This window comes from Pimephales promelas, chromosome 25, assembly GCF_988280905.1.
Source record: "Pimephales promelas chromosome 25, fPimPro1.hap1.1, whole genome shotgun sequence".
Classification (NCBI taxonomy): Eukaryota; Metazoa; Chordata; class Actinopteri; order Cypriniformes; family Leuciscidae; genus Pimephales; species Pimephales promelas.
Genome location: NC_142793.1, coordinates 23762314 through 23785058, shown reverse-complemented (window position 1 = coordinate 23785058; position 22745 = coordinate 23762314). Strand labels below are relative to the sequence as shown.

Genomic DNA, 22745 nt, shown 5'->3' with positions numbered 1-22745 from the left:
CACAAAATAGCTTTTTATTTTTTATATGATGTGTAGATTATGTGACCAAACAATACCATGACAGTATGAAAATTCACACAAATACACACACACACAAACACACACATTTAAAAACCCCAAATTCAAAAATATTGTGAAAAGGTTTTCATATCTGTAACCCATAATCATCAAAATTATAACAAATAAAGGCTTGAAATATCTCATATAATATATTAGTTTCAGCTTTTAAGTTGAATTAATGAAATAAATGAACTTTTGCACCATATTCTCATTTTTCGAGTTTGATCTGCTGTACATGCATATAATATAAAAAAATATGTATTTTTTTTAAATAAATGGATTTAGCCTAATATTAATATGAATTTTCATATTTCATATCGTTTGGTCACAGTGTGAGACTCAGCTAATGTTTTTGTGTCACTAGAGGTCAGTGTTTTACAGTAAATGATATGATGTCACCGCTGGCTCTACCAACATCACTTCAACAAAAGCGACACATTATTTATTAAGACACCGTTTTCTCCTTAATTATACCAAACCAAATGTAACTAGACAATCTAGAACAAATAATGTGCATACGTGTGTTTTTGCTCTTTTATGTTTTTAATTAATTTATGAAGCCACTGTAAACTTTGTTGTTATTGTTATTATATCAGAATGCTATTATATTGCGTGCAGGAAAAAGCTTATTTTGTTGTATAGACTAGACTGAGCTTCCACTCCTATTATTCACTGTTAGATGAAGCGTAATTGCACATTTAAAGTCTAAATTTTAAAAAAGAAATTTTTTTTGGGATGAAATATCAAAATTTTGTGGTAATGTACAGGAAATATGATTGCTTGCGGAAAATTACTTTAATTTTTACATTTACAATAGCAAACTGATACCGAATTTTTTATTGAGTTTGAGTTTATTTGACATTAAAAAGTAGCAATATAACATTTGTCAAGGATAACACAATAAAGTTGCATTTTCCTGATTTTTTTCTTAGTTTTCTTGATTTATGTAAACTCAAGTTCCTGTGGTTTTGTGGTTGTGGACTATAAATGCAAATTAATCCAAGATGAAAATCTGTTATATAAAATATTTGTTGCTTAGCTGTTGTTTTTTCACTTTCAATAACACAAATAAGGGGAAACTGGGGCAGTGTCGTCCTCCTCTCGTGTCTGTTGTTATTCCTCAAGGGTCTCGAGTGGCTGTTGTCTGGAAAAGGCTTCAGATTGAGTTTGAATGATTTCATTTTCCTGGTGGCACTTTAGAAAATGATGTGCTGTGAGGACGACAGTATTACTGTGTTTCATGAGCTTTAGTCCCATCAGCCACAACATCAATAACTGAGAGCATCACACACACACACACACACACACACACACACACACACACACACACACACACACACACACTCTCACACTCAAACAAACACAAACACACACAGACACACACACACATTTACACAAACGCACACACTCTCAAACAAACACACACACACACACACACACACACACACACACACACACACACACACACACACACACACACACACACAAACAGACACTGAAGGAGGAACCCGAGTCACATCTACAGACATGAAGATCAAAGAGATACGATGGCACGGACACGTTTCATGTGAGATAAGTAAACACCTAGCAACACCCTAGCAACAGCCTAGCAACCATTCACAACACCCAATCAAATAACCCCATAATAAATCAATCAATCAATAAACCCCATAATAATAAAGTTAGCAACCCCACGAAACACATTTGCAACCACATAACAACAGCCTAGCAACCACTTACCCCTGCACTTAAAAAACACACTTTGACCCTCACTGAACACCATAGCAACTGCTTGAAGGCCCTCGGGTTATTTACACATTTGCATTTGACATATTATGAAGCTGTTCTCATCATATGTTATTGTTTACAGCTTCTCTGTGTCATCATGTCACATCAGAAACATTCTCTCTCCAGACGATTACATGCCGGGTGACCGAAAATATGAAATCCTCGGGATAAATCCCACCGGAGCAGTTGTATTTAGATTGTGTCGAGACCTGGAGCGGATCTGTAAGTCTTTATTGGTACCCTGTAAGAAAACGGCCTGTTGTTGAGCTTTTCCACTTTTATTGTGGGATCTGGTCGGATTAGTTGGGGACGTGATCTGTGTTTCGGGACAGACTCAGTAATGGCCGCCGGGTCTCAGATAAGAGTGGGCGAGCGGATCGGGACCACGCAGGACTCACAGCTCAGTATCTCAGAGAGTTCTCATCTTCTGAACAGTTGGAGACGAGTCCAGCCGGAAGAGGAGCAAAAAAAAAGTGCCCTGATTACAGTACGGGAACAAAAGCCACAGTCCCGATTACAGTAAAGGAACAAAAGCCACAGTCCCGATTACAGTACGGGAACAAAAGCCACAGTCCCGATTACAGTAAAGGAACAAAAGCCACAGTCCCGATTACAGTACGGGAACAAAAGCCACAGTCCCGATTACAGTACGGGAACAAAAGCCACAGTCCCGATTACAGTACGGGAACAAAAACCACAGTCCCGATTACAGTACGGGAACAAAAGCCACAGTCCCGATTACAGTAAAGGAACAAAAGCCACAGTCCCGATTACAGTACGGGAACAAAAGCCACAGTCCCGATTACAGTAAAGGAACAAAAGCCACAGTCCCGATTACAGTACGGGAACAAAAGCCACAGTCCCGATTACAGTACGGGAACAAAAGCCACAGTCCCGATTACAGTACGGGAACAAAAGCCACAGTCCCGATTACAGTACGGGAACAAAAACCACAGTCCCGATTACAGTACGGGAACAAAAGCCACAGTCCCGATTACAGTAAAGGAGCAAAAGCCACAGTCCCGATTACAGTAAAGGAGCAAAAGCCACGGTCGCGATTACAGTACGGGAACAAAAACCACAGTCCCGATTACAGTACGGGAACAAAAGCCACAGTCCCGATTACAGTAAAGGAACAAAAGCCACGGTCGCGATTACAGTACGGGAACAAAAGCCACAGTCCCGATTACAGTAAAGGAACAAAAGCCACAGTCCCGATTACAGTACGGGAACAAAAGCCACAGTCCCGATTACAGTACGGGAACAAAAGCCACAATCAAATAAATAAATAAAAATTAATTTACATATTAATTATAATATTACCTAATATTATATACACACACACACACACACACAAATGTTATTATGAATTATTATATAAATATAAATCATTAGTTTATAATTTTAATAATAAATATATATGTGTAAATTAAATTAAAACGATATAATTCATTTTATATTTTAGCATTGTTATCTTTTTTGGGCACAGTTTTCTTATTGATATTTGGATTCATGTGTTGGCGATATAAAAAACTATTATAAACTACTTTGAAATTGAAAAAAATTGCCAGCGAGAGTAATCATAGTGATGGTAAAGATTGATTGTATTGTGCATGAGTTTTGTGTGAAAGGTCAGAGGCGGTGTAATGCACTCGGTGTGGGGAAGTTTCACGGCTCGGACTTTAACGGCTGAAAGAGACTCTGTTCTGTTCAATTCAAAACTGACCATGAGAGAAAAGATCAATTCACAGCGTCTCCAGAATGGCACGCCGAAACACTGCGATCGGCTTCACACCGGCCCCCTGATCACTGAAGCAACGCTCATTATACTCACAGTGTGACTCTGGGAACCGGTGCACTTTAATAAAGAGAAAACAACCCTGTTGAGTTATATATAAGCATAACAGCACACGAGGGACTCTGCACTTACTGCGGATATAAGATTAAACCCGGTTTGTGTTTCGGAGACATTTCTAGGTCACACTTTTCTGGAAGTGGATTCAACAACCTGTGGGTTAGCAGCTTCACCAGTCCAAGGTTACAGCTGGTGTGAAGAAAACACACGTAAAACAACTAGTTTAACCTCTGAACTCTGTCCAGCCTTACACACATGCGTTAACATGAGACTCAACTAAACAAGAGGCTTTTAGTGTGCATTTCAACATGAGAGAACAGGTCAACTATAAAATAATAAATCTATATCATCAATTACAGTAACATGTGAGGAGTGTGTGTAAGGAGTGCTTGCACATGAGGAGTGTGTGTTAGTGAGGAGTGTGTGTGAGGCTCTGATGATCTAATGTTGCATTTTGATAGGTTGTGTTTGAAAAAGGAAATCAAGATACTTTTAGTTTTTAGTTGTTACACAGAGAAGTGTGTGTTGTGGTTTGCAAAAAGTGTTTTATGAAATTGAAAACTGAATCGAAGGCCCAAAATGGGTGTATGGTTTTGCATATTTGGTGTGTGGTTCTGTTGTTTGAGTGTCAGGTTTAAGAAATTGTTTTACAAATAAAGATTTTTTGTGTAACCATTTGGAAAATAAACTGTATTAAAGTGGGAATGTTCAGGGCGCGCGCTTCCATCTAGAGCCACCAGAGGGGTTACGCGCTCTGCCTCTCTCAACCTCCCCCAACTCTCTCTCTCTCTCCCTCTCTCTCTCTCTCTCTCTGGTTCTCGTTGGTCTGCAGTCAGTTTGACGCGACGCGTTGCGCTAGACCCATCATAACCACCTGTGCGGCTCGCGGAACAGTCGCGCGTGAAGCCCGTGACGCTCCCCTCATCCCGCGGGAATGTCTGAATGACGAGGAACAATCCTGCGTATACGTGATTACATTTTCGTGGAGTATCGCAACATGGACTAATTGTCTCCATCACCATGGGATTATTGCAGTTGTTTGTTGGATTATTTTACGCGGCAGCAGGTAGGCACCAGTTATTATATCTCATCCGTTGATTATGAGCACAGACGGCAGTTATTATCAATATCTGGTCATGCATTAATCTCCGCGGAGCGATCAAAGCCTGTAATCAGAGATATAAAGCTGCAAACATCATCGCCATGCACAGTTATATGCACGGAATACACATATAAAAATGATATTCCGAGCTCGTTTTTTTAGAGGAAAATACGGTATTAAATACAATATATTAACTAACATGAACTAATAATGAGCAATACATTTGTTAGGCTATATTTATAAATGATATTATTTAATAAAAATTATTTAGTTCACAGTGCATTAATTAATGTTAGTAAAATTAACAAAGATGAACAAATGCTGTACAAGTGCAGTCGGTCAAAGTGTTACCAAAAACACACATCACTATTTCAACTTTGAACTGTGTCACTTGCAGTTTCTTTGTAATTATTTGCGAAATTTTCTAGTAATTTCTGAGTGAAAATTGTTCTTACACTATTTATTCATTTGTATATATTCTGTATATCTGGAAATATCAAGGACTTTTGATTTCTAAGCCCTGAGAAGTCGATAAAAGTCATTTCTCTTGTTGCAATAAAAGCCTGGAAAGAGCTGTTCATGCACCTGTGTGAAGGTCTAATGCTGCTTGTTGTGATTGTGTTGAAGTGTCTGCATTCGGAGTGGATCCAGCGGTTCGGATCAGCCTGTTTCAGGAGTTCAGTCCCGGAGAAGGGTTTTCCGGAGTGACACAGGTGAAGGGTTTCCATGATGACACCAGAGCATTCCTGTTCCAAGGTAAAACTATGGGATTGCAAAAACAAAAAGTGGTCTTATTGACAACTTGCATGATGCAAAGTTTTCCCAAATTTGGGATTTTTTCCCCCAAACATGTTCCTTCTGGAATCTGTGTTTCTGGTTATATCCCAGCTAACCGGGAACATTCCCAGAATGCTTTGGCAGGGTTACAGTATGAACACTCTTCCAGTTAAGTTAATCTTCTGTTCTCAAAACATCATAATTGTCTTACAGAAACATTTACAGTAATTGTTGCTACAATTTTTAATGAGTGTTTAGAGAACATTTTTATAATACATGCAAAATGATGAAAACATTCCGTTTATGTTTTCTCTAATGTTTACATAACCAAAAAAGGGGATGATTCCAGACGATGAATAAGGAATCGCTCATTTAAAAAAAATAAATAACAAAGTTTAAGTTTTATAAGCCCAAATACTCGCCTTGCTCTGTTCTGTGTGATTCTCCTGTTCGAACTCGTTTATCAAAATGAACGAATCTTTTTTTCATGTCATTTGGTTCATTCAACGAACGAAATGAATTAGTTGACTCGGGAAAAGATTCGTTCGTTTTGATGAACGAGTTCGAACAGGAGAGTCACACAGAACAGAGCAAGGCAAGTATTTGAGCTTATAAAACTTAAACTTTATTTATTTTTTTTAAATGAGTGATAATTTCGCTTGATAAGTCCCTTATTCATCGTCTGGAATCGTTTAAAGCCCTTTGAACAGTTTGCACTGAAACTGTCGTTTGGACCTTGAACCGTTTGGTTCCCATTGAAGTCCATTATATGGAGAAAAATGCTGGAATGTTTTCATCAAAAACCTTAATTTCTTTTCAACTGAAGAAAGAAAGACTTGGACATCTTGGATGACATGGGGGTGAGTAAATTATCAGCAAAAGTTTCTTTAAAAGTGAACTACTCCTTTAATGGGAATGTTAGTAAAACATTGTTACAACATATTTTTGTGACTTTTGCTGGGATTCTCCATAAATTCAGTGTCGGGAATGATAGTCGTGGTATCGCGCTCTTCTGCATGCATATCAATTTTCATTATAATATTATATATAATATTAGTAATACTTTACAATAAGGTTAACTAGTTAACAATTTATGAACTAACATTAACACAGATTAATAAATACTGTCAATGCATTAATAATGTCAACTAATGAACCTTATTGTAAAGTGTTACCGATATATTATTGGTACGACATTACAGTTACTCATGCCACGTTAGTGTTAAAGGAGTAGTTCATTGCTAGAAGTGTCAGGAGAGATGAACACCTGCGTAACCGCGGCGACCCCCGGCCGGGTCTCGGGGTGAGTGGACCCTCGTGGGGCCCCGGACTCTCGAGAGCCTCTCCTGAACACAAAGGGCCGTGGCTTTTCCTGGGAGCAGACGCTGGAGAATAATGCGCCGTATAATGAGATTAGTCCGCAGATGTGTGTGTGTGTGTGTGTGTGTGTGTGTGTCGCCGCTGCTGTTGACAAATAATGGCCTGTTTCGGGATCCGCGATGATGCAACAAGTCGTAAGGTTGGACTGTTGCAAGTTTTGCTGTGTGTGTGTTGTGCTGGCACTGCAGATGTGTGTGTGTGTGTGTGTATTCAGCTCGTTTACATTGTTACATATGCTATTGTGCAATGAGAGTTTCTGTCTGTGCATAATGAGTTTGCAGATTCACAACATGTTTAAATATGTCCACACTTTTATGCATAAGCTGTAGAGCCCGACCGATAAAGGATTTTGAAGGCCGATACCGATACAAATATTTTGGGGTTTTAAAATCCGATATTCCGATATATCGGCCGATATTTTTTTTAATGAAATATTGTTGGATTTCACACGTGTGTAAAAGAAAAGCTAACTTTTCTGCACAAGATACGTTTGATACTTTTTCTCTATGTCTAAATGTTCACTCCTCGCAAGTATAACTTACATTTTACAATGCAGGGACGGTAGCTAGAGATATGCTAGTTATAAATACAGTAATCATTACTTTATTTAGGCCGAAAAAGTTCATTGTGGTTTCCAAGCTCATTAATGTTAACGTTAGCGGTCTTCCACTGATGATAGTGGCATTAGCTAGCTTTGTGGTTAGCTAGTCTATGATTAGCAATAGATAACATCATACTGCAAATTGTAAAACATACATTTTCAATATAACAGGCCAAGGAGAGATGATTAAAGCGTGTTTCGTCCGTTTTTATTTTATTTTTTAAATATTCATTTATCGGCCATTATGACTGCCGATACCGATATTTGGAAAATGCCTAATATCGGGCAATAATATCGATATATCAGTGTGGCTCTAATAAGCTGTGAAGTGTCGAATCGGACCGAACGCAACTCAGAAATGACACTTTTCTCCTTTAAATCTTTAAATTGCCGCTATTTAATCTTTGTTACGCAGTCAGGATGTGTTACATTACTAAAATGCAATGTTTTTACTTATAGAGTGTGTAATGTTGCTGTTATCCTCTATATCAGTGTCTGTGTTTCTGAACTCATTGTCTCTTGAGTTTTTTCCGGGAATGAACACGTCACAATATTCCTCATTATAATAATTCATACGCAGATTAAAGGGGCGGGGCCTGGTTGAGTTAGTTAGTAGTCTGTTAAACTGGCGGTTATAGAGTGCACTGATTCTTGAGAGTCGGGACAAAACATGTCCCACATAGAAAAGTCTAATTTATAGCAAAAATTAAGAAATTCATCATGTATGGCATACTTACAAAGTTAAATCGGAAGGAATTGTATATACCTATCTGATTTTCAGAATAAACTTTTTTATCTTTTTGGGGAAAAGTTGTTTAAATATATGGTCTGTGCTTAGATAGTCCATGTTAATGCACTTGTCCTCAGCATGAAGTTACAATATTAACCATCCCAAAAATATTGAAAAAAGCTCTACAATTGTGAAAACATATATATCAAATAAAAATAAGGGGTATAAATATAAAAAAACAATGCATGAAGTGAACATCAAACAATATTTTCCATAAAAATCTGCCTATTAAAGTTGCGTCCTCAGCTTCTGTCAACTCCGTCAGATTTTTTCATAAAGCTCTTAAAATCAGGAAATAGCATGGTCAGCTATATCCTTGAGGACCCCTTTTTATCTCCCTGTCCGTGGTGAAAGCAGCACTACCACACATGCTCTGGTATGTTTTACATTTTTTTATATTTTAGACAAACAATGTCAATATTCCTTTGGTCACAGCTGCACAATGTCAATACTGTCTTTCATTTAAGATACTTTTTTTTAAAACATAGTGGATTGAATTAAAGCATTTTAGTGAGGTTATTGGGACAGTTAGCAACTGAGGAAAAACTACCTAGCTGCAGTGTGAAATACATGTTTTGGCGGGAAAATACATGCCCTTACGTCAACTCCGTCAGACGTCAACTCCGTCAGGTTCTATGTCTGACGGAGTTGACCTGTAAGCTGACGGAGTTGACAAATCTACCAATAACCTCTTAATGTGTGAATATAATATTATTTGTGAATATAGTGAAGGGTTAAACTGTTATTTCAGGGTTTTACTGAGACATAAATGCCCTACAAAGCAAAAAGGCAGTAACTACGCAGAGTGCAGAACTGAGAAAAATGACTTTTGCTAGGGCTTTTTGCAGTTACTGTACAAACGACTACCATTTTTCTCTAAAACGACACACATTTAAGATAAGATGTTTTGTCATAACAAAGGATGCCTTGAATGTCATGAAAATTGTAATAATTAATGGTTTACCAAAACTGCAGTTACTGCCTTTTTGCTTTGTAGGGCTATAATAGCATGCATTACGTTATTTAACCATACACATCTGGCTTGTAGAGAATGGTGAGGCAGTGGTCTGCTTATTATTGTGTAACGTGTAACTTTGCCAGCAGCACATATATACTGTATATATATATATATATATATATATATATATATATATATAGTGTATCTTTATATGTAGAGACAGAGATAGAGAAATTAGAAGCCAATGTAGGGCTGGGGTAGCCTGACTACGTCAGACTTCCTACTAGGGGTGGGGAAAAAAATCGATTCTCGATGCATCGCGATTCGGACGTGGACGATCCTGAATCGATTCACAAATGTCAAAAAATCGATTTCAAAATTTTTTTTTTTGATATGTATTTATAATAACGTAATATTGACGGAACGCGAAAGACGGAACTCTGAAGCGCGGAAGTGCAGTGGCGGGACCGTCTGTGGCGTGCACAAAACAGAGATGAGATGGCACGCGAGATCCAAACACTTTGTTAGGTTAAAAGCTGACGTGTGGAAATATTTTGGCTTCTGAAGTTGAAGGGGGAAAGGAGCTGGACAAGAGCCGCACTAGTTGTACGCTTTGTGGAATAAAACCAATGACGGAAACACGACAAATATGATAAGCCATATGACGACACCTTTCCAGCCAGAGGAGGAAAAACACTCGGCTGCACCAGTCGTTATATTATTTATTTACTACAAGTATGCTCCTAGTTCAAGCACACATTTATTTTCCTGGTCGTTCTTTGTAATGTTAATAAAATATATTGTGCATTAATTCTTTATGGGTCATTAATTTGTACTTTTAAAGCAAATTATTTATAGTCACACACAAAAGATTCAGATAATCGATTTGTAACATTATAAATGTCTTGTACTTTAACTTTTGATCAACTTAATTTATCATTGATGAATAAAAGTATAGATTTCTTTTTTCTTTTGCCCAAAAAATTAAATAAAAATTCTTACCGACTCCAAACATTTGAACGGTATTGTTTAATGTTACAAAAGCTTTCTATTTCAGATAAATGCTGTTCTTTTGAATTTCTAGGTGATTCTCTGAATCGGGTGCCCTTCAAGTCCCCCAAACTTGCTTCAAATATTTTCAATTGAAGGAAATCACAAAATACATTTTAATGCTGTCAATTAATAATAACCAGCTGCATTTGCATTATAATGCAACAAAATTGCTTTTGAAAAAAAAATTAAAGTTAATAAATGTAAAGATAATGAGTTGCCTAAGTAGTAGACAACAAGCATGTTTGCATGTCCTCACTAACCATCATTATATTTTCAATGAATATCAAACAAATAAAAAGTGCAATTAATACCAAAATGTTGCTGCTGCTAATATAATCATATGTTGATCTAGTGTATTTTCGTTTACTGTTGTGAAATGGAAAATCAATAATCGGTAATCGAGAATCGTTAATAATCGAAAATCGACTAATCGAATCGGGACTTCAATGATCGTAATCGAATCGAATCGGGAAATCAGACAGATTAACCACCCCTACTTCCTACTTCCGCTAATTTCATTTCGCGAAAAGAGAAGTAGCAGAGTCTGGTATTACCAGGCTAGGGCTGGGGGCGATTATGACCAAAAAAACATTTATCATGATCTGAATTATCAAAATCTGATTCTATAGTCTTATTCATGTACATTTTCCTTTATTTAAATTTGTATTGTAGGGAAGCATGGCCAGACAGAAATTGTTAGTTGAGGAGCAAAGGCGAAGAAATAGAGAGTACCAATGAAAGAGAAGAGAAAAAATAAACAGTGACCAAGAGAGCAAGCATGCAAGAGAAGGAAAGACAAAGGTGAAAGAAGAGAGCTAAAGACAAAAAAGTACAACAAATAGACGAGATGGGAGACACAGGGCAAAGAGGAATTTGAGAAAGTATTGGAGAGAGGCACAGAAAAGGTCCAGGAGCCTCATTTATTTTGCCACTCAAGTGCCCTTACTGTGCCCTCCAAACAACATTTTTCTCCTCTTTTCCACCTCGCCAATGATAACTTCTACTTCACATTGAGTGAAGTTAAGTTTTTTTTTAAATTCCTCACTGTTTTTAACATGATTTCGCAATTGATGAATATTAACTTGTGGGCGTTTCACGGACTATTTATGGGCAACTATGGGCGTGACATGAAGCCGCAAAAGCTGCGCTACATTTAGAATTGATTGTGATTTATTAAGGGAAAAATGCGTAGGATGTGCGTGCGCACGGTTTTATAAATCCGAATATTTCTGTGCGTACACACGTCCTATGTTTCATCCGTACGCCACTTCTGACGCAAATCCTACGCAAAGTTTTATAAATGAGGCCCCAGTATTGTTGTCAAGGAATGTCCATTTAAGATCACTATAAAGTAGGCAGTGCAGGGCAATCCCACATCCACCCACACCCACACCCACACCACTTTAAAGTAAATGGCTACTTACAAAGGAGGAAAGGAAGAGGAGGATGAGAAAAGGGAGAGCAGGAAGTTGTATAGGGGGGTAGATGAAAACAGAAGGGGAGGAGGGCCCCTGGTTTCTGGCTTCTTTTTTTTTTTTTTCTTTTTTTTTTGATATTTGAAGAGTTCAGATGCAAAAGCCTCTAAATGCTATTTGAAATTTTCTTCTAGAATGGTCATTTTTATCAAGTTTGTATATTTAAGTTCAGTAATTTCACTTAAATGACAATTAATAGGTAATCTTCATTGCCATTTAAGTGAAATTACTGAACTTAAATAAACAAGCTTGATAAAAATGATCATTTTAGAAGAAAATTTCAAATGGCACTTAGAGGCTTTTGCATCTGAACTCTTCATTTGGAAATGGTATAATTTATAATAGTTGGAAACTAAGTGTATGTGCAACATGTTTATTATAGTTTGCTTTACAGTAAGTTCAATACTCTAATAACAAGGAGTAGTTTTAGTAGTAGTTTAAAAAGCACATCTGTTCAATAATCACAATGCACATATTTTTTTGTCAACACCGTCAGATCTTCATCAACACCGTCAGATCTTTATCAACAGCGTTGGATGTTTTTGTTAATTTTTTGGGAAAAAAATTTTCTTCCTTCAGTTTATGTTGTTTTTTTAAATAAAGGACCATCTGATCTAAATCTTCTTATGTTTTGTTTATTTAAGAAATTTGTTTTTACACTATTGAAATTAAAATCAAAGTTTAAAAATGCAAATATTTAGAAATCTGAGTTTTCAGAATTGTGTGAAATCACAACTTAAGTTTATATATTGTATTTTTTTACATATCAGTGTAACTATACACTATTACAATATACTTCAGAAGTTTAGATTCTTGTTGGATTGGAAGAATTAAAATTGTATACTTTTTAGTGTGTCTGACGGAGTTGACACAAATCCAGCTCTGAAGGGAAACATGTTTATTTGTTAAAAATATGTTTTTATTTAGAACCTGTTCCTTTACATGGTTAAATAGCTAAGACCTTTCTCTGCAGAAACATACAACTCTATTTGACATACTGTGTATTTTAAAAAAAAGTTTTTTATAACGTGTTTTGTCCCAACTCTCAAGAATCAGTGAGTGCCGAAGTTACGACGTCACTCTGTAGGCCAAAACGCGGAAGTGAGTTAGCATTTTAGCATTACGGTTCCCTCGCTCTAAAGCCTATGGGATTTTTTGAATGGGTTTTTGCTAAATCGCCTGAAATAAGGTCTGTGGTGTACAAAGCCTCTAAATATTTTCACGTTTTGATCTATGACATAGAACACACAGTTATAACCTGCTTATGTTTTTTTAAACTTTATTGTGTCTGATTGTGTTTTTTAAAATCTTTATATAGGCTTCAAACTGTATACATTTTGGATGAACTTGTAAAGATTATCTAGCTAGACAAAACGTGTGAGGGTCACAACCCTTTGTTAAACACAGATCTTATTTTTTTGCGATTTTCCAAAAGTCTATGGGGAAAATGCATTGCTTTTCGACCGAGGGAACCCATGCGCCGCTAGCTTCCGAGTTGTCCTACAAAGTGACGTCATCACTTCGGCACTCTATGGTAAGGGGCGGGACATTTCCCAAACACACTTGAAGCGCTCGACCAATCACAATACACTGCTCCAGCCGACCAATCATGCTTTTCAGAAGGAGGGGCTTCATAGAGACAGGAAGTAAACAGAGCGTTACTGACAGACTGGGACGAGAGGAGCCGCAACAATGGAGAATATGAGGAAAATAATCAACATTTAAGCAGGAAAACCTGTTCTAGTAGAGCCTGAAACAACATCGAGAGTGTAAAATGGCCACATGTTACATTAAGTTCAGTCACATTCAGATTTGCGTACACAGTTGATAGTAGATCTTCATATTTGTTCATGTGCCTCCGCTCACCTGAGCTCATTAGCGCTGCGATCACTGTGCCTGTGGGGCAGATGCGAACACAAGACAGATGAAGCGCTTAATCACACGACTCTGTCTCAGTATTCCTCTCTCTCTCTCTCTCACTGTCATTTACTCTTCCTTGCTCTTCTCGAATGCATGCATTTATAAATACTCTCTAGAGCAACTATAGTTGCCATATTTCATGTGTACACCTATGCAGAGAATGCACACACACACATAAACACTCATAGACACACTCATAAACACTCATAGACACACACACACAGACACACACTCATAAACACTCATAGACTCAGACACACACCCATAGACACACACACATACACAGACATCATTACAGGCATTAAACGTAGTGTGTGTGTGTGTGTGTGGGAGTGCTGGAGATCTGCTGTGAGTGGCAGTGGAAGGCCAGAGACCGGCGGGATAAACCGGAGCGCCTCGGGCTGAACTTTCCCTGTAATTGGACCAGCAGCGCATCGATGCGGGAGGAGCGAGTCTGAGCCGGATCTGGACCGCAACCGGTTCTATAGATCAATCTGGTTCTGCTGGTTTGGACGCTCACGGCTAACTTTATTAAGAGGATTCTTTTAGAGACGGGTTTGAATCGGCCAATCGGAGGATACGAAACTGCAAATGGAATCCACACTGAAAAAGTCAAATTTACTTCATTTTTCTTTGGCAAGTGTTTGCACGACTATTTTTAAGTCAATTTAAGTCAAAATTGACTTAAAATTTAAGTCAATTTTAATTTTAAGTCTATTTTTAAGTCAGTATGTCAAGTGTTATTGTGTGTAAGGGGAGAGATCAGACTCTGTGCGTCATCCTCAAATAGGGGCGGCTCCAGTGCGTCATCGAGCCCTGTTTTAGCCCCGCCCAAACAATCCGTAAAATTGCAATGGTGAAAAACTGCGGTCTAACTCCACATTTCAGTACTTCACAGTTCACAGTCTTTGTAATATGTTTTAGCACATTTATAATGTGTTCAGAACTTTTTTGTAGAATTGCCTTTACAGGGACTTTAACTAAGTTATATGAAAGTAACAAAGTAAATAAGTCATTTTAACTAGTAAAACGTTGAGTAATATGTATTTAGTTGAAACTTCCTTGCACTCAAACTATATAACACTGAATTAAACCACACTTTTAAAGTAAATGCTTTACTTAGAAACATCTACACAGTGACGGTAACATATACATAACATTATATAATGACGGGATATTCGTTTGTATGACTATTTCTACGTCATTGCACATGCGCAGGCCTTTCAGTTGCGTTTTTCAATCCGATCGTCAAGTGTTTACATGTTCTCTCGATCGCATTAGTAAAGGAATAAACCACTCCTTTCCATCCGATCGAAATCTCATTTGGAGCGATTAAGGTGTTTATCCTATACATGATAGCTTTATGGATTAATTGGGTGCATGTAAACATATTGTCGGCATAGCAGAGAGAGAGAGAGAGAGAGAGAGAGAGCTGAAGGTGCCCTTGACCAGCGCTGGGATTTCACTCCTGCCTCGGTGTGTGTGTGTGTGTGTGTGACAGCGATGACATCCAGAAGCATGTTCAGCCCTCATGAGTTATGCATGCAGAAATCACTCAGAGAGTTCAGTTAGAAGGAACGGGCCGTACGGTTCAGCCTGAAGTCCTGATCTGGCTCTGATAACCAGAGACGACTGATTCGAGACAGATCCCGGAATAATTCAATAAAAATATGAAGATTACTCACACTCATGTTGATCCAACAGCCACATCTTAGACTTTAAATCTGGATTATTGACCACCATGCAGTGTCTCCTTACAAACACATGAATAAAAACACTGAAGAACTAAGAAAATATCAAAATAACATCTAATTAAAAAAAATTAACAAAAACTGAAACAGGATATTCAACAAGAAAAAATACATAAATTAGGGATGCGGCGATATTAAAATCGACCGATAACCGATAAATCTTTATTTGAAAGCCGATAACCGATATTTTGGCTGATAAATCTAAATCAAAATTTTATATAATTGTTGAGACCCTGATTACAAAAACAAAAGTCTAATCATTTAAAGTCCCAAACACTCAATTATATAATATATAGTATCTAATTCAAAATATTAACAAAAAATGAAACAGGATATTCAACAAGAAAAAATATATGGCTAGGTCAGGGTTATTATTGTGAACTAAAACTACTGACTAGTTAACTAGTAAAAATACTTAACAAACTTTAACTGTAATAAAATAAAATGTAAAATGTTCTTTAGTTTCAGATGAAGTACTAAAAATAGTAAGTTAGCTAAAACTAAAAACTATACAGACATTAAAAAACAAAGAAAAAATACTTAATTTAATTTTTTATAATTACATATATAAATGTAATTATAAAAATATATATAAAAATACATAAAATAATAAAAATATATATAATTATTAATATTTTAATATAATAATAATTAATAATATTATATAATAATATAAATATAATATATATTTTACTTATATATAAATATTAGTGAAAACTGTATATGAATGAAACTAAAAAAAAAAAAAAATGAAGACATTCAAATAATGTTTTATAAATGCCAGTCATGTAAGACGATATTAAAAGACCAAACTCAATACACAGCTTATTGATGATGCATACTATCAAATATTAGATACAGGATATATTACTATGAATGGGAGAAAGTGCAACTCGCAATATGGCGGAATAAGCCCCGCCCTCTGAACAAAAGAGCCAATCGCTGATGGGTAAACACACTGCATCACTGCAGATGCGGTTTGATGGAAACTGACGAGACATTTGTTGTCAGATTTCGTTGGTGATTTCAAATATGAAAGTTTGGTGAACAGCTCTAGAAAACTTGATGATTCCCCACTGAAAGAGATACGAGACTAAAACAGCCGTTTCTTGCTTTAAAGGCGATAAGATGAACCTACAATATAAGCGTTTTTCCATAGAAAAACATTTTAAAGAGAATGCGTTGAAGGGTCAATCTGCTCGCCTGTATTATATAGTATACATCTTCAATGAAGCGTATACTGGGTTTGATCTTTTAATATCAATTTTATTAGGCACTTTAAGTGTTTTTCATGTTACGTCCAGCTGTTTTCAGGGATTGTAATGTGCGGCAGGTGCTTTATGTGCATCACAGGCGCACAAAACATGCATTTTGCTCATATATTTGAGTTTTTCTTCTCTTGAGATGAAAAAATTGACCGGCCTGTAATGCAGTTCCCAGCAGGTCTCAGTCACATGATTAACAACAATGGATTGCTTCACTGTAAAAAAACCCTTTAGAAGCTTTATTTATATATAAATACGGCAGACCAGCATTTAACTAGCTATATGGATTTGTATGTTAAGTGTTGTTTTCCCTTCGATCTGCTTTAACTTGATCTAAATGCAGCTGGACGGTGTAGGACCTGAAAGAGAAGCGCAGAAGAAGACAGTGTTCACTAATGCCCGCGAGCGTCCCATGCATTGCATTATGGATCGTGTTCTGACACACTTCAAAACGCAAGGGCGCATGAAATCGAGCATGAAGCGTCTGCATTCACGCACATGTCCACGATATCTTCAAATTCTGTCCAGTTTGATTCTTTCATCTATTTTAGGCAAATGCTTTTCTCTGTTTATGACTCTCAGCCAGGTGTGTGTTTTGCCTCTGAGAAAAGCAGGAACATTTCCATACGGAGGGAATCTGGGACCTGTTTACCCCCCAAACCAGAATCCATCTTCCTTCATTTGAGCCCAATTCTTTGTTCTAAAGCATCGGATCTGTCCCGAGGATGAGATTATCACACAAACGCCTCCCCAGAGAAACGCTTCGCATGCAAGACGATGAGAAAAGAGCTGTTTTGGCTTTCTCAGGATTCTCCTAAAGGTTTCTCCCATTTTTGTTTTGAACTCTATCCATGCCATTGACAGAGTTCTCCAGCAATCCAATGTTTCCACTGTTATGTGGTACAAGATCTTCTGAAAGAGTGAATCTCTGGATCAAAACATTAAAAAGAAGAAGCAGAAACTCGCGATGGAAGCATCAAACAGCATATAAATCAAAATTAATGAAAGGTTGAACAATAAAAAAGGGAAACGACCGTGAAGTTGTTGATGGACTCGATCGACTTGTTGCATTCAAAATGTTGCTTTTTTATTCAATTTATCCAGATTATCCACAATCCTGTGCATTTAGAATCATTAATAGCTCCAAATATTTCATTTAAATCACAGCCATTTGCTATTACTAGTCTGATTGGACAAAATGTGGACACGCCCCTGAGTGCAGGATGATGTCATCAATATTTTGTGCAAAATGTGCAAATCTCATTTTAGTAAGTCACAAATTATCAATCTCATAGGATATCACAAGTAGTTTTAACTTAAACTATAATATGTATTAAATAAAGCTGAAATTGGATAACATATAAATTAGGGATGCGCCAAAATTTGACCGATAAATCTCTATATTTGAAAGCCGATAACCGATATATTGGATGAAATGTTTACTGTGTGTCATTCACGTTCTGAATATGTTGCTTAACATTAGGCTTCACTTAAAATATTTCGTCCGAGATTGTACCACTTAACTGTCACCGTCCCACAGGTGGGACGTTTGCCACTATATTTTTAAAACAATAATATCTTAGTAAATACCTTAAATAATATTGACAAACTATATATCATTTGAAAGCTTACAATCTCTAGTTTCCATATTTGGTGACTGATTTTCAAAATATATTACAGAGGAGCCATAACTTATCAATATAAAACAAGAATATTTTCATACTCATAAGGCGTGTTCAGACCTTTATTTTAAAATAGCAGTAAACATGAAAAATCATGAAAAAAATGGTAGATACCTCAGTTTGTTTTCATGCCAAAAGTTCAAAAGATAGAATCCATTCAATTATTTTGGAAAAAAAAGGTCTGAAAAGTTTGAAATATCAAGAAAAAAATAATAAATTCACCATTTGTGACGTGGCAGCTAGCTATGACTTACATGCGTGTTCTTTGTATGTGTTTCTTAGAGGTTCAATTCATATCAAAATCTGCCAAACTTCCCATGCTACTTCTGAATAGGATCTCTACTTCAGAAATTGTGTGAAAATTGTGAAAATAATGGTTCATATCACTCAAAACAGGAATGGAAATGAAGGCGCCCTTATATGGGCAGTAATGGAGTCTGATTGTGCCCTAGTGAAAAAGTTGGGTACTGCGCTCAAACAAAATCTTACTGAAAGCTCATTTTTTTGAGATATCAACCTAAAATTTGAAACACAACTTGTTCAGATTTTTGGCTTTGATCTTTCTGCCATTTTAGAGTAGCCCAGGTTTTGAAAATATATATTTTATGTAAAATATGAATAATTAATATTTTTACATTGTACATTTCCATAAACTCAAACTTCTATAACTTTCTTTCTGTTTCACTTTCTTAATTTATTTCACTTCTACAAAAATCTGCCAAATGTCTTCTTTAAAACAAGACCAATCATATGTCTATATTCCAAAGCATTCTTGAATTACAACCATTTAAGTTCGAAATGTGCATTTTCATGTCTATTCAAAAAAGGGGGGGGTGACAGTTAACAGGTTAATAAAATTTGCCACTGAATTAGTCATAACGTAGTCGTAACGACATCTCTCATTAAGGTTTGCGACTTAGTTTAAATAGTAAAACATAATCTGAAAAACACCTAGCCTCTTCGCTAAATAGCACACAAAATGCCATTGCTATGCTACTTCGGCCGCCTGACCACTTTATTTTTTACAGTACAGTAGCGCCCCCTGGAAACAGGTGGATAACAGTTCTTCACGTTCCCCCTTCTGCTCGCTCCTGAAATCATAAAAACAGGAGAGTGAGTGAATAATTGGTGAATTATTCTGTGATCATCGGCTGTCTTTGTTTTTTTCCGGACTCATCCCTGCTGTAAACTCCTGTATCCGGGAAGCTCAGGTGATCCTCCTCTTGCAGGGAAGGAAGCCATTGATGGAGGATGACCGACTGAGGAACCATCGACCGGCGTCTGGTGTGTCCGAGAGGACGCAGACACACGGGAAGAGCGGTTTCTATGGAGACGTTGGTTGGGAGATGGACAGAGGAGATCCCGAGCATCAAAGCCGTTCCCCGCGGAGTCCTCCAGTGGATCAGAGGAACCGGCCTTTCATCAGCCTGAGAGGCTCTCCGGAGGCGGAGACACGGCCCTGCTGGGAATGAAAGGGCAAACGCGCCACTGAAACACGCCACTTTTCAGTCACTCGGGTTCAAATAATCATCCTGCAGTTGTTCATGTTTTGATGGCCTGTTTTAACATGGACTTCAGAGCTTCATGCACTATATATCTCAAATACACATTTCTTTCTGGCGAAATGACAAAAATATGTACATTTTTCTGGCTACACAGCTTCCCTGAAAGCCAGATCCGGTACATGGGATTCAATGCGTGCCAGATGTGGGCCGGATCTGGGCCGACGCTATGCTGCTGTCTGGCAAGGTGTTCTTCCAGTTACAGTTAAATCTTCCAGTAACGTTAATAAAACGTTCGTTCAAAGTTAATGTTATTGAAACATTAGCACAAAAACATTATTATGTAACTCTATAATATAACATTATACATCAATCACGGAACGTTTTGTCATTTTTAAAGGGGTCTTGAACTGGCTTTTTAAATTGTATTATATTGTTGTCTGAGGTCAACTTATGACGTTCGCTTGTTTTTTTCATTCAAAAACATCAAAATGAATAAGTTTTCCACCCTAGTTTTGAGCCTAGCACAAAAACGCTTGGTTTTTATGGGCGTCTCGCATTGAAGACTTGGAAGTAAATGCCCACTGCTGTGAGTGGACAACAGTTTTGCATCTTTGACGTTATAGCTCCCCACTTTGAAAAACGAGTCGTTTGCTGGGGCTGGTGTCAATAAAAGCTTATATTGGACTAACTAGAACGTTTTCAGTTCTGGAACTTACAGGATATTCTTATAGTATAATATGATGACCTCAGTGGTGGAATGTAACGAAGTACAAATACTTCGTTACTTTACTTAAGTACATTTTTCACGTATCTTTACTTTACTTAAGTACAATAAATAGTGCCTACTTTTTACTTTTACTTCGTTACATTTTGCAGCAATTATTCTACTTTCTACTCCACTACATTTCTACAACTTCTGTTACATTTTCGTTACATTTTCTGATCAGTTTTTCCCCTGACAAAACGTAATCTGACCGTCCGTTCGTTGCACGTTTGTCTCACCAGTGACGTTTGGTTGCCATAGATACATCAACTAAACGCGTCTCACACGCAGTGTGTTTATCATGCAACTCATACGCGAAAATTTGTTTTTACGTGCATAGGAAACGCACCGTGTGTAATATATGTTTGGTTTGGTTAGGATTACGGCAAGCCAAGAGGTTCAGAATTACACCATAAATGAATCGCGTCTACTGCCAAACATAGTTATTAACATATAGTACTAAGAATAAGCATGATATTGCCTAATTGCAAGCTTGTTTCAGAAATGGTGACATTTTTTTCCATCATTATTGAACATCATTATAGGAGTAGGCTATTAGGTTGAATGAGTTAGAATTAAATGTTTTATTAATCAGTAGAAAATAGACATTAAGATAATAAATTGTTATGCAAGTACTTTTACTTTTAATACTTAAAGTACATTTAAAATAAAGTACTTTTTACTTAAGTATGGTTGTCATTGTGTTACTTCTACTTTTACTAAAGTAAATATTTATCTGGGTATTTGTACTTTTACTTAAGTACTGAGATTCAGTACTTCCTCCACCACTGGATGACCTCTTAGATGTCAAAAGCTCAAGGAAAATTTGATTTCTCAGTTCATCAACCCTTTAAATGTAACTGCTTGTTTTGGAATGTTCTGAGAACATTTAAAAGTAACATTCCAATAATGTTTGTAGAATGGAATGTTCTGTTAACGTTTAAATTACCCAGAAACAGTTTCCTCTGAGGAAAGCCGTTCAGGTTTGATGAACTGTTGTTTAAAGAAAACACTCACAATTCTGTTTATCTTTAGAATATGTTTCCAGATGGCTTCAATCCTAATCAGTGTTTCCTGTTAACTTTCTTCATTCTGACTCGCATGGAAGAAACACCCTCAGAAGCGAGTTTCAGAAGAGATCTCAACTGTGTCTCAAACTGAGTTTGCAATGAAAAACCAGATATGAACTGCAAAAATGATCTTCTGTCTTGTTTCCAGCACAAATATCTAAACATTTTTTTAAATCAATTTGAAATCAATACATTTACTGGAGAAGGAAAATGAGTGAAGATATTAAATATTACTATTAAAAGTGGATAAAAACAGTATGACTCACTTTCCTTTCTCACTTTCTTATGATTTGGAGGCAAAAAATGTCAGTATCTTTAGGTCTGTCAGGTGTAATAATTTCGGGCCACCCCTGTATATACAGCATTGGTGCATTTGGCATCAGATTTTGACTGATGGACAGAAGTGCAGTTCTGAAGCGACAACGAGACGCTCACTAATTAAACGGCAGACTGGATCGGGAGCTGGTATTGGCCGGTGTGGATGTTAATTGGTCTTCTTCAGTCGATCGATCTGACGATGTCTTCATTACAGGCTGCTGTAACTGTGTCACTGCCGCTGTGTGTGTGAGAGAGAGAGAGATGATCATTTATTGATGCCTCCATTAAAAAGTGTCAGACGCACGTGTTTGAGAGGAAGAGGAGGAAGAGATGTGCTGAAGTTCAGTTATTGTGTTGTTCTGTCTGTACGGCGGGAGATTATTAATAAGTCGTCAACATCCACATAATCAACTCTGATTTGTTGTAAACATTCACATCGCGCCTGATTTATTCATATTAAAGCACTCTATGACGTGACAGGCTTGATCTGTTTATCATGACAGCGCTTCATGAGATATTCATGTGGCCGTCATGAACTCCCTCTGTCTTGGCAATTACTGAAATAATGGGAAGCTTTTTAGCATTAATGCAACTAAATAATGATCATTGGCTGTTACTTTGATGGATGTTTT

The 22745-nt window shown here is 37.0% G+C and overlaps 1 protein-coding gene across 1 annotated transcript in view; it reads left to right on the top strand.

Annotated features, from left to right (window-relative positions):
• Nucleotides 1–4523: 4523 nt before the first annotated feature.
• nell2a (neural EGFL like 2a) overlaps nt 4524–22745 on the top strand; it is a 96693-nt gene continuing 78471 nt past the window's right edge. Inside the window, exons 1-2 of the mRNA XM_039647932.2 lie at nt 4524–4769; nt 5433–5561. Coding sequence (XP_039503866.2) covers nt 4724–4769; nt 5433–5561 — 175 coding nt within the window. The 5' untranslated portion in view covers nt 4524–4723. The remainder of the gene's footprint in view (nt 4770–5432; nt 5562–22745) is intronic.